The 14,297-nt window shown below is 37.7% G+C and overlaps 1 protein-coding gene across 1 annotated transcript in view; it reads left to right on the forward strand.

Moving 5' to 3' along the window:
• The first annotated feature begins 351 nt into the window (after positions 1–351).
• Positions 352–14,297, forward strand: part of LOC114457711 (potassium channel subfamily K member 2-like) — a 39,205-nt gene continuing 25,259 nt past the window's right edge. Inside the window, exons 1-2 of the mRNA XM_028439738.1 lie at positions 352–719; positions 3,876–4,189. Coding sequence (XP_028295539.1) covers position 719; positions 3,876–4,189 — 315 coding nt within the window. The 5' untranslated portion in view covers positions 352–718. The remainder of the gene's footprint in view (positions 720–3,875; positions 4,190–14,297) is intronic.

Below are 14,297 nucleotides of genomic sequence, written 5' to 3' on the forward strand. Positions count from 1 at the left end.
CATGGATGCACTGTTTCTCCCTCTGACAGCATCGCCACAGTGTCCTTGACGCAGAAACACAGACATGTGCACAAAGGTCTGATTAATGAGGAAAATGAAGCTCCATTAGCAGTGCTCCACAAGGTGCCTTTGAGTTTAATAATTGATGCTTAAATGGCAACGCGTGTGTTGTGCAGCTTCCCTGCTGCTGATACGCACGTGTGCGCGATTTCAAGCGGAAATAAATAAATATCTGGCATCCTTCTTCTTATCAGTCATGGGGAGGGAGGGAGATAGAGAGACACTTTGTGCCGTGCAGGTCATAGATGCGAGGAAAAGCAGTCAGTGAGGCACAGAAAGCCTCACTGACTGGTGTCGTGCACGGTGCGCATCTCTCTCTCTCTCTCTCCCTCTCTCTCTCTCTCTCCCTCTCTCTCTCTCTCTCCCTCTCTCAGCAGGGGCGCATCAACCTCTGCCCCTGAACGCACCACCGTGGAAAGGAACGTCTGCGAACACCAGGAGGAATGGCTTACGGAATGGCGTTAGGTCGCATTGTTCGCGGGGACGGAATGTATGTGATGTGGAGGCGGTGAAGTGAAGGGAAGCCCTGCGGGGAGCGGACGCGTCCCTCGGATGGAGCTCCGCAGACAAAGAGCGACTCTGACTGAGGAGAAATCTGCTTTTTTTTTCTGGACAAGATCCATCTGTGAGGAAACATACACCGAAGCTATGGTAGAGAAGTAAGTAATTAATAGTTTCACTCTATTATTACAATTTTCATTAATTGTTTTTCTTTTGCAGTATTTTATTATTATTATTATATATATATATATATATATATATATATATATTTTTAACTTATTTTAAAACATCAAAAATAAATTTAATAATAATAATCATTTTAGTAATTTTAACATTATTGTGCGCCAGGAAATACAAAATATGTAAGAAACCAATTTCATCCCAATAAATGACAGATATCAGTCCCAACAGGATCTTCACTTTAAATTTCCTAGAGTTTCTGACCGTTTTTTATTTTTTTTAAAAATTTAATTAAGGGAAACATTGTGTCATAATTTGAGGAAAATTTAAGGATTTTGTAAGAATTAAGAGTTTTTTTTTTTTTTTCAACTGTTTAACTTTAAAAAATGACTTCCATCATACGATATAAGCACTGGAACTTGTCCGGCTCCTAAGGCCAGATTTGGCCCCTGGGCCATGAGTTTGACACCATTCTAGAATTTCACTTAACGTGTGAAATGGCATGTTTTCTTTCATTTTATTCTCAAAACATATGATAATGAAACATTTCTGACGCCTGACAACCATAAACCTAGACAGTAAGTTTCCTACATTTTGTGACCAATTTTTATTTAATTAAGGGAACTATTATGTCATCATTTGTGGAAAATTGAAGAATTTTGTATTCTTTTCAACTGTTTAACATTAAAAATGACTGCAATCGTGCGACATGAGCACCAGGAAAACTGTGAGCCCCTGCAAATATTGTTGTAGTTTCATTTACACAATGATTCACGTCTTCTGTCATTTCAAATTTCCTCCGTGGGCCGAATTGGATGCTTCAAAGGGCCGAATTTGGCCCCTGGGCCACGAGTTTGACACATGTTCTAGAAGCTGACGTGTGAAAAGGCACGTTTTCTTTCATTTCGTTATGAAAACATACTATAATGAAACATTCCTGACTCCTGATTTGAATGTTTTAAGTTACCCATTGTCGGCTAATTAAAAGAACCAACCCACATAGGGGACAGGATTGCCCTGATAGACAAAAACACACCACAACACAAGCCAAGTTATTGAAATCATTTGAAAACAACTGGAATCAATCAATGTTTTACTCCCTACCATCAAACATCCATAAAGAATAACAGCAATTTGTCTCCATGATTGCTTTTGTTCAGAGAAAAGCTGGGTTTACACCTTAAAATTGCTTAAAATATAACTACATAATTTACAGAAGGCTATTTTAAAAAATTACCTGTGGTCAATCAATACAGACCGGTTTGTTTTTTTAACCTGAGCTTTTCAGAATAAAACAGTGAGTTGTTTACAGTCAAATACTGGTGTAGAAAGGCCGACTTGGGGTTACGCAACTACATTCCCTGTTTCAAGCTGTTTGAAAAGCAGACTGTGAAAGGGATGTTTAATTTTTAAAGAGCCTCCATTGAGTTGCTGGGAGCATTTGTAATGTGGGCCACTACAGCTTGTGATGGTTAAAGAAGCACAGTCGTGACTGGAGGGTTGCAGGTTTGAATCTGTCACTGGGAATGCTGCAGACATTTATACTGTAATCCTAATTTCTGTCTATTTTAAAGCTTGTTTTTTTTTTTTCAAAGGTTGTAGCTTTCTGCAAAGTAACTCTAGCGTGGCAGTCCTCAGCTAAGTGTCCTTATGCTCCAATGCTCCATTCAACCTCCTTCCAAAAGCCACGCCCCCTCCATTAAAAATAGCAGCGGTTAGCACCAATCAGATTACACAGGTTCTACTGCCACAAATCAAATGAAGCGGGTGAACCTAGGACAGTATTGCTACGGTATTGCAATATCGCAATACAAATTTGATGTTTCATGTTATTTTTCAGAGATTTTATTTTTTTTAACGCTATCAAGCAGTTGAAGGTCTGTGAAAACTCTTGAAAATAGATGTCCCAGCAAAAAAAGAAGACGATGAACAAAAAAGATGTCAGCACACATAAAGCAATTTGACTTGAAAAGCAGAACTTTTTGATTTATGGTTGAGTTTTATTCAACTTCTATGTTTTGCTGCTTTTGATTTTGAATCATGTGCAAATAAAACCATATGCTGGGTCATGGCAGACGTTTAAATAAAGTTGAAAAACAAAACATTAAAAAAAGAACAAAAAAAAAAAACAAGTCAATGACAAATGATTCCATAACAGTCTCAGGCTGCGTCCGAATAGTCCCTCCTATCTCCTTTCCTATCCACTGTTCCTTCACCCCCGGAAGTGTTTAAGTGGTGGCCATGATAAAGAGCGTCCAAGTTCTCTTTAAGCTCAGGAAAAGAGGCTCAATGCTTCCTCCTTTTTTTTAACTCCTTTATCCTAGGAAACACTGATGCATCCTTTACCAAAGGAGACGAGATAATGCTGACCCACAATTCCCCGCGGCGACAACATTTCAAAGGAAAAGCGCACCCGAAACGCTCACGGAAACTCACGATGACCGTGCCAATGCAATAATACGCCTTGAACAACTTTAGATAAATACTCGACAAACAGGAGGAAGTTTTCAATTCCATGCCAATCTTTTAAAATTCCATTCTTCATTGACAATAAAGATCAGTAACACTAAACAAAGCACATACACACGTGCAGAAATAATTATTTAGGTGGAGCGTAAACAATAAACAAACTTTAAATAGCTGCCTTAAAAAATACATTTTTTTTTAGTTTTGTTATCACCTGCATTTTTAAATTAGTTTTTTTTTAATGCAAGGTGATTAGTTTAATCTTGTTTTTGATTTGTATTTGTTACTTGTTCCCTGTTAGTTCAATCAATTTGAAAATGTTTTATTTGTCAGGATTATTTGGGGGGCAATGGGCACAGGTGGGGCTTTAAAGTTCACCTTTGTTTAAAGTGGGGAATACCCAAAAAAGTTTGAGAACCACTGCGTTAAAGGCAGCTATTTAGGGACACGGAGGCTATCTTAGCTACCTACATAGAAATGTTAACACATAAAAATGCTTTGTTGATTAAAAATGCAGAAAATACATCCTTGGACTGGCTGAGCAAACATGGAGTCTGAAGATCTCTCAAATAAGGCATTAGAATCCTATTTGGTTTCGGTTTTATTCGTTTTACCAATAGATAGAAAGGTGTCTAATTGATCTACATGCATGTCTGTCGTCCTCTCAGTGGCTGCACCTGATCTCCTTGATCCAAAATCTGCAGTCAACAACTCCAAGCCTCGCCTGTCGTTCTCCACAAAACCAGTAGTGCTGACCCCACCAGAGGATGATTGTGACACCCGGACTACAGTCATGAAGTGGAAAACTGTGTCGGCCATTTTCTTCCTGGTGGTGTTGTACCTCATCATTGGGGCAACTGTGTTCAAAGCGCTCGAGCAGCCGCACGAAAGTGACCAGAAACTGGCTATACTGACCCAAAAACTGAGATTTTTGACCAAGAACGCATGTGTGAACTCATCCGAGCTGGAGAATCTTGTCAAGGTAGGTGCAAGCTTTTATATAAGGAGCATTTCTAATGTGATGAACAATCCATGATGCGTAACAGTTCGGAAAACATTTTGAGATCTGAAACATAATAAAGGCCAAATAGTTTGATTTGCCTCAATGAAAGCGTCACTTGTGATAAACCATCACTATGAATGTCAGCATTGAGTGAGCAGTCTTCTAACTAGAGAACTGAAGGTGTGATTTGTCTTCTATAGATTAGTTGATTTCCTCTCTAGACTTGTCAAGGTTGATGGAGCACTTTACCACTTGGGGAATCTCGCTGGCATATTGCACTTGTGGATGATGATTACGCCGATGTGTCAGCCCTCAATGATCTCCAGGGACGGGTGATTTGTCTAACACTTCTAATTCTGCCTTCTTGCTGCAATTTTCACGATTCGATTACAAAGAGTGGTGTCATCAGATAACTCTGAAATCAGAATGACTACGCCAAGAGAGGATTTGCTTTGGTTAACTGTTAGCTATATTAAACTGCAATGTAACTTAATAAAGCGTGTAAATATACCCTCCAAATAGTATCGAAAAGAGGTGCTTTCAACGGTTGCATCAGGGTTTGGAGAACTTTACTAGGTGAAGGCATAGGCAGGGTTTGAGTTTCTTGCCAGAGGGGGCAAAAGAAATAATAGAATTAATTATGTAGACTGTCTAGAGATTTGTGCCAACTATATACAATAATGCACAAATGATTAGTCAAAAAATTGATAATGTTGACTGCAAAAATTGCATCAACGCTTTGTTTAATGACGTAAATTCATAAGCGCAGCGTTGCTTGACCATTTACATTGTGAAGAGGAGCTGCGCAACAGAAGAAGAACCACCCTAAAGTCTCAAAAGTTTGCATTGAAAACGTATACTACACACCCAAGGTAGAACTAACATCTATGACATGTAACTAACAATATGTTAGAATCAAAGCAGCAGAAAACAATTTTATAAAAAAAATTGAATGTTGGAAAACTGAAAAGGTTTTGACCACTCCGCGTATGGGTGAAGGTCAAATAGTTTCCATTTTTTTAACAAGCAGCAGGTCTCCAAGTAGGTGAAGATTGATTTAAAGCCGAACTAAGTAACATTTTCACCTTAATAAATCCTTCTCGTAGTCCCTGTGACGGTAATACAAGTGTTTATGGGGTGATTGGGGGGTCTTTCATCTCTCCCTTTGTCCAAGGAACGGAGTCATGCAGTGACAGCTCAGCAACAACCAACCCAGCAACCCAGTGCTCCATCAGGCAGCACACACACAAATACTGTATCTATCTATCTATCTATCTTCAGAGTCGCTTTGTCAGCACACCAACAAACACATCAGACACATTTCCACACTCCCTTCCGTATTACTCCCACATCATTCATTTATTTTACTTGTCTCTCTTCTTCATACTCACATGGTCACATGGGACTATATGTGTGAAAGCACCCTTAGTGTCACTGTTGTATTAGGATTTTTCAGTGGTCGGTTGCTACCGTCTTGGTAGAGCAAAGGTGCACATGTACTGTAGCTGTGGGGTGGTGGCATAACCAAAAGGGACCTTTAGGGGGCGTGCTAAGTGCAAGTTACTTAGTTCTGCTTTAAATGACGCAAACGATGATGATGAATATATAAATACCCAATGTCTCCAATGTTGTCATTTTGATCATGATTAGGGAGAGCCAGTGCAAAAGTAACACGGCCAGATACTCAGACCCAGCTAAAAATTCTCATCTCTAATAAGATCAACAGGTAAAGCATGCAACACTCTACCGATAATGGTGACGAAACAATCCCGTGAAGTTACATCCGGAAAAACATTTTAGCTGTTGTTGAGTAAATTCACTCGGGTGGTAAACTTTTGTGATTAAAGGGTCATTCATAGTTTGGTGTGTCACATTAATGATCATTTGACAGATAATTTAGTCCTGAAGTTTGAAATAGTCTTTCACTCGGAAACAATAAATAATAAATGAAACAATTTTTTTTTTTTAAAACAATTAAAGTTTATATGTTATTGTTATTCTTAAACATTTGAAGCAAGTATTAAAGTATTTCTTTTGATTGAGCGAGTGCATGGCTTATTAACCAGGACATTTTTGTTTGTACACAATGAAAAATAACCATTAGTGTGTGACGCTATCTTTTAGAATAAAAATAATAATAAAAAATATCTCCCTTTCTAAAAGAGCAGTGAAACATTTTTGCTTTCAATGGTTTTATAATGATTTACTATAAAACATGAGTGATTAGTACTACAAAAACCCATAATCAATTTATGTAAAAAACCTTTTAACCGTTTAATCTGTGGCGTTACCACAGATGCGTACAGAGTGCACAGTGTGAACCATTACATGTCTTTAGGGGAACAGAGTCCTATAGTAATAATAGCAAGCATTGACGCCATTTACCCAGTATGCTGTAATTGGACTGTACATTAACGCAATTAAAGTAAACATCCCCGTATGCCTGACTGAAAGCGCTTTGTCTGTCCTGTGCTGTCAACAGTTTCACTCATGGATAAAAAAAGGTATTACATTAAAAGTCTCATTGCCCTGAGGAAACACAGTTAATTAGGATTTGATTTATTATGAGAGCGTATATTGGGATTTTCAACATCAAACTGAATTTCATTAGAGCTCACATTATATAAACTATTATTCCTTTATAGGGCCCCGCGAGGATAAAACTCTCCTCTGATGTTGTAGCATCACATCTTTACCATATAACAGCAAAAAGAACAAAACACATCAGCCTTTAGATTAGTGGTTGCACTGGGAGCACTTATAAGTTACATCCTACACACAACAATACACAAATTTCAATTTCTTATCAGTTTTTTATACAGTAGAATTGAATAATTCTTATCATCATCATCATCAGGGTTCTCGCCAGCACAGTTGAGCGTAGACAGCTCCTATGCTGTGATTTTGATCAGCTATTCTGTTGTTTTTTTCATTTTTAATCATAATAATTATTGCACACGGACACAAAATGGACTTCCAGTTGTGCATGGGTCACCTGAGGACCCCTGCAGCCACTTAACGGTAGCTGCCCCGATGTTGCCTGTGTGCATCCTCCGCTTTGTAACCCATAATCATCATCCGCACTAAGCGTTCCACTACACTGTGAAAAATTCCTGTTGAGAACCCTGATCCTTTTCTTTGATTTTATCCGTCACCTGGTACAAGCTTTGATTGGCTTTGATCCTTTGGCTTTGATCCTTTGGCTTTGATCCTTTGGCTTTGATCAGAATAGGAGTCAAACCTTGTTCTTGCTCAACAGTCGCACCAAAAGGGCAAAGCAAAAAATGTTGCTCTGTCAATAGGAAAAAAATTATGGATATAAAGTATTACCTTGAGTCATTGTTAGTCGGGATGATTATTATTATTATTACTTAAAAGATTAAAAACAATTCTGGAAGTAAATTAAATTGTGTATCAATTGAATATAAGTTAAGTTTTTGAATGTCAAAATGTGATTAAAATCTGAAGTATAGAACGTTTTGCATCCGAGCAGATTCCAACGTCTCCATACTCTTGGTTTGTTTTTAATCAAGACTACCTTGTAAGAGAGCAGGTTGTTTGGTTCCAAAAGGTGCTGAGCTTGGGATTTCAGTCAATGAAGATGCTCCATGTCCAACGATCATCAATCCTTTAGCGATCATCAATCCTTCAGTGCGACAGTTGGAACGGAGGCAATCAGCAAATCTGTCAATTCAAACCTGTCTTTCCCTAAAGCACGAAACAGTCGTTTTATTCAGAAAATATCTACACAGCAATGCTCAATTCATAGTGAAGTACTATACACCAAATCCTTCTTTAATTAATGATCACACAGAATCTCCTAATGCACAATTTGGATGTGTATGTACAACAAGACCAGTTCATTGAGGTTACAAGTAGTGTTGTACTCAAGACCACACTATCTAAGACCAAGTCTCACCCAAGACCAAAATGCACCAAGACAGAGACAAGACTAAGTTTTTTGGCACTGCAGACCAAGTCAAGACTTGACGAAAAATCCAAGACCGAGACAAGATTGTGTAATAATAACGATTAATCGTAAGGCAGTTAAAAATCAATTCATAGGTATCACGGTTGATATCGATTTTCTGAAAATTCAATCGCTATCCAGAAGTGTTGGCGGCGGGCGGATTCTGCTGCTACTTTCTTTCTGGCTGCCTTCTACTCTTCAATATGTTAATAAATGATTCATTACCCCTTTAGCACCGAAAGAATATCTGTAATATTACTTGAATATCTGTAAAAGTCACATTTTTCTATTAGCTCTGTCTGCTAGCATAGCTTCTCTTCTTCACTGCAAGATATCTGCATGCCAACCGACCACTGTGTTACCAGCGCCCTCTGCTGGTCCAAACAAATATGACGTAAATCAGTGCAATGACGGTTTTTTTTTTTTTTTTTAAAGTCCAATTGTTAAGGCACAAAATACATTTTCAGTTGCACTTTTAAAAAGAAAAAGAACTATTATACAGTTTTGCATTGTTTATTATAGAACCAGAATTTAAATTAATAGGCTTCTTCTTCATTTGTATTATTCCTTTATTTCATTCAGATTTATTTTTAGTTAAATTGCATTGTTTTGAATAGTTTATCAAGGAATTCTTTTGACAATAAAAAATAAAAGGAAAATAGTCCAGTATTTTCTAGTTTTTTTCCCAAAAAAATAAGGGAATATTTTTCAATCATCATTTGTCTACAGTCCCATTTTGTAAAATAAATCGTGAGAGAATCGTATCGTGAACCCAGTATCGTGAATCGAATCGTATCGGGAGTTCAGTGAATCGTTACATCCCTACTAGTTACAGGACTTTTATCATCTCATGTTAAAGGTTTGATGCAAGGTCATCATTATACACGCGTTCAATGCCTACAGAAAAACAAGCCGATAATCACAAAATTTGTGCAATTTTTAGCCTTCCAGAATATCGTCAGGGCAACCAAGTACATGCTACTGGTATTTGTTAGTATAGGAGCCAAGAATCCCTGTAAAGTTGCTACTGGCAAGCATTAATGAGGTGAGATGGGGCCTTCTTGTCATCTCCCTGTAAACATAAACTATTATTGTTTCGGGGCCAGAGAGTGGCAAGGTGTTTTATCACAGTGTTGGAACCACTGGTGATTCGGGAGCGTTCAGTGACAGTCGGAGAAATAATGAGTTGGCTCAACAAAAAAAAAAAAAAAACCCGTTCGGACACTTTGTAATTAACTGTGAAAATGTCATTTGGAATGATTGCAGTCACATGCTTCCCAACAAAAGACAAAGAGATTAAAGGATCATGTGACAAAGCAGTACGTTTGGCCTTTGTTGTAGTGTAGCTACGTCACTGATTGAGTTTTACATTAACCTTAGAAGAAGGTTTACAATTGAGCCATGTAAGCCTTTTTCCATTATTTAAAACTGGCTCATTGATTAGACCAGGTGTTCTCAACCTTAGGGTAGGGACCCCATTTGGGGTCACAAGAGACTGACTGAGAACAATTTGAGCCCATTTTTTCTGCAACTATACCAACTAGCCCATTGTTTTAACCCATTTCTATCACTTTTTCGTGGCCATATTTTTCTCCTTTTGATGCGTTTTGCTACATTATTCCCATTTCTGTCACTTCACCCTGAAATTTCAATGTCTTTTCTGCAAATAGTGCAAAAACATTTTCGACACTTATAAACCCTTTCCATCATTTTTCGCACCTATAGTTGCATATGTTGACCCATTATTGTCACTTTTAACCTCTTTTCACCATATTTCATGCTTATTTTTTGCCCAATTTAACCACATTCCACAATTTGCATTGCCCAATACCGTATTTGCCAGTTTAAACAAATTGTTTCTTTTTTTGACACTTTGAACCCTTTTTACCACTTTTTCTGTCCAATTTTGGCCACTCTCATTTGCAACGTTTGACCAATTTCTGTAGTTTTTAAAACCCCCACCGTTTTTGGTGACTTTTAACCCATTTTATTTCTGAATTTTGACACTTTGAACCCTTTTGTCTGTTTTTGGCCCCTCTAATTTTGGATTTTTCACCAATTTCTGTGGTTTTTAAAATCCCATTTCACCACCTTTCTCACCATTTTTGTCACTTGTAACCCATTGTATTTCTGATTAAAACAAGGATTTACATCTTTAAGATGACTATACACTATGTGCAAATAATACTAAACTTTCTGGATAACAGTGGATATTATTCATATAAATAAAATAAATGTGGTTTATCACAGATTTCATAGAACAATGGACCATCATTTTGACTTTATGGACGAACACCAAAAAGCTCTCCCCTTTATAGATGGCCCTGTCTCCACATGACACTGGTTTGAACAGACTGGTTCCAACAGAGCAAAGTTTGTTGACAACATAGTCCATCAAAGTCAGAAATACATTTTGGGCGCTGGAGTCTTTGGAAAATAAGACATTCTTCTATTTAAAGATCAGGTCGATTGTTCAACGTTGGCTGAATGTAAGTCCTCCAAACGTAAATCATCTGTGATTCTATTGGCCCCACAGTGCAATTAAACAGCTCTGCTCATCAGCTGTTAGTGGCGAGGTCAGCAGGTTCATCAGTCCTTCAAGTACCACTGTTGCTCCACATGATTTATCGACACGCTCAATCCTCACGTGAGCCTCACTCACTTTGCCCTTATGATGTATAACACAAACAAATGAAACACACGCACACACACACACTATTGCAGGTGCCCATTAATCAACACTGCAGAGAGCATGTTGTGCCTGTTGTCGGCTTCGTTCTCTGTGGTCCTTCTATCATCCACATCCAGGCTGATCTTGTTGGTTTGGAAACATCTGTGTGCCAAAGCACTGCATTATTATGTCGACTTGGCTGGAAAACAAAGACACAGACTGAGCCAGGCTTGGATGAATGTGTGATTTACTAAAGACTATTTTATTTTATTGGACGTCTTTGCTATTATAGTCATTTAATGTTTTTTTTTTTTTTTAACAATTCATTCTTGATTCCATAATGTGTGGTAATATCTGGGTTATGTGCCTTTAATTAAGAAAATGGAAATAGATGTGAGCCATTATCTTTTTATTATTATTTTTATTCATGCTGGATGCAGACCAAAGGTACAACGGCGTAATAGGACCACTTTGAAATTTTGTAAAATCTGGGCGCTACGAGATTAAAGTCGTAATATTTTGAGAATAAAGTTGTAATATTTTGAGATTAAAGTCATAATATTTTGAGAACAGAGTCAGGATTTTATCAGAATAAAATTGAAATACAAACAGGATCTTGTCTGTGTTGGTCAAAGAAGGGAGTGTGGAAATGTGTGTGATGTTTGTTTGTGTGCTGACAAAGAGGCTCTGAAAGTGGATGGATGGATGGATGGATAGATGGATATTTGTGTGTGTGCTGCCTGATGGAGCGCTGGGTTGTGAGTGTGTGTGTGATTGCTGTGTGCGGCTGCTGAGCCGTCACTGCATGGAGTTGCTCCGTTCCTCGGACAAAGGTCTTCTCTGACTTTTTTTGCTGGCTCCGCCATGATATAAGTTTGCGAACCGTGAATTTGTAGACAACCGTGTGCCATAATCTAGCATTAGTTTGTATTGGGCTGCCGTAAAGCATTACGTCTTGCCACCGGGTCGGAGGCAGGGAAAGTTGCAAGTGCGGTTTTCTGACCGTAGACAGCAGGGGGGATGAAAGACCCCCCAATCACCCCATAAACACTTGTATTACCCTCACAGGGACTATGAGAAGGATTTATTAAGGTGAAAAAGTTACTTAGTTATGCTTTCAATGGCTATAGGTGTTGATTGCATTAACTTCAACAGGGAATTCTGAGCGCTATAACTTTTTTAATATGGCCCTAATACTCCGACATACAAAGGTGAGCTCGTACATACATTGGGATAACTGTGAAAACACAATTTTCTCATAAATTTGAATGCATCAGTTTATATCCATGAAATTAAGAAGATAAATAGCAGGATTTTATTAAAAGGAATAAGACAGAAAACCAAAGATCAGATCAAAATGACTGAGCTCTGCTTTTAACAGTAACATGTCACCAGTTAAAATGGTCACCAGTCCATGTGGAACACTTGCATGTTTTCCTCTAATTACACAGCTTTCTACTACATCTCCATGGCTATCATTTATTTTGTCATTAAAGACTCCTCCATCTCTGCTTGAAACATGTTCTTCTTCTTCATGGACTGAAAACCCGGTGGATGCTACTGGCTGTTGTTGTTTTGTCGGTCTTTCTTTCTCTCCCACAATGCAACGGGAGTTCTCAGTTCCTCTTGTTCTTGGCGTGTGGTCTATTCTCACACCAGATGGAAAAAAACGGCATACCGGTAATTGTTGTTGATAAAAAAAAAAGCAAAGGAATTCATTAAATTTAGTACGAAACACATTAAGAATTCAAAATATCAATTTATTCTTTTAATTTAATGAATTTGACAGAATAAAAGTATTTGCCTTCTGCGGAAGCTGACAGAATATTTTTGAGATGAGTTATGTGGTGAAAGTGCTGCCTTTTCCCCTGATTTCTACACATTATGGCTTATTTTGTCATGTTCAACCTTCAGTTTTCCAGCTCATCTTCAATTTATTGCAGCTTTTACACTTGATCCTTGTCCACTTATCATCATATACTTCAGCAATACAAAAAAAATAAAATGAAACTCATTTCCTGAAGACGAATGTAGCAGACGACTCTGGATGGTGACTCTCCGCTCAAGCACCAAACATACATGTATCTATTTCTTTATTGTGTATTGGTTTATATACATTAAACAGTTCAAAAAAATATCTCACATAAATCCAAGAGGTCTTTGCACTCCATTATTTCTACACAATTTTATTGCCGTCCCCTGCACAACAGGGCCGTTGTTCTCCTGAGCAGTTTCCCTCCATTTGTCTCAGTAATGATTCTGTTCCAATGTTGAAAGGCCACTTGAGTCAAAATGGAAAATTGCAATGTTGCACTGTAATTTTCTAGGGTCATTTTTATTAACAAAAATAAAATATATAAAAAGACAAGTCGCATTTGGCGGTAAACTAGTGTCATTACATTGATTGTAAAAATGTCCATTTTAAAGCTAGTTGTGCTTTGATTTTTAAAAGAAAAATAAATATGATTATTTTGTCATTCATAAAGTAATGGTTTTCTGATAATGATGCAAACACATGGTGAACGATCAGAGCTTTTTTTTAGAACTTTGTAATAGTTTCAAGTAGGGCTGCTCGATTATAGAAAAAATGATAATCACGATTATTTTAGTCATAATTGAAATCACAATTATTTGTCAACCAAAAAGTTATTTATTTTTTGTCCATATTCTTTAAACATAAATAAAATCCTTCAAACACTAAAATCAAGTATGTTCACTTTTGCACAAAAAAACCTCTTGCACGTGATGCGTCTTTGCTCTAGATCTTCATCATCAAACCCAAAGTGTTCCCATATCAGAGAATTTGACTTGCCACTTGTTTACCAAACGTTTTTGCTGCATTTCTAATTAGTATTATAGTTACTCACTACTTGATCCAAAGAGTAACTGAGTTAGTAATTAATTTACTCTATAATAAAAGTAACTCATTACCAAGGAAAGTAACTATTTGTGTTACTGTTAAAAAAGTTGCTATATGTCAAATAATTCATATTTTTTAGATGCGTGTGTCGTGAGGTGCTTCATTAAATTGGAGTTGCGTACAACGAATGTCGACAAAGTCTTCACTCCTGGATATAATGAACACTTCACATGCACGTTCTTGTCTTTGACCACAATTAATTTAAAGTAGTGTTTGTATCGCCACCTTTAAAAATGCCAAATTTTCATCAGACTGCTCCACGCTCACCATCTCTGCTGCTTCCTCAAATCTGTAGTGGTTGTGTGTGCGTCGGCACATGTGTAAAAACACTGGCTCTGATTGGCTACCATGAAACATGACGTCGCCTTAGCCAATCATAATCGCTCACCTCGATTTTAACCCACCTCCTCACTACAGCTGCGTATGAAGCCAGGGTTGCTTTCGGATCACAGTTTATTCAGTCAATGCATGTAACGCACTGCATTTAACGTTCAGTAACGTTGACGGTGTTGTAACGGCGGTAAAA

Source organism: Gouania willdenowi, chromosome 24, assembly GCF_900634775.1.
Source record: "Gouania willdenowi chromosome 24, fGouWil2.1, whole genome shotgun sequence".
NCBI classification, from domain to species: Eukaryota; Metazoa; Chordata; class Actinopteri; order Blenniiformes; family Gobiesocidae; genus Gouania; species Gouania willdenowi.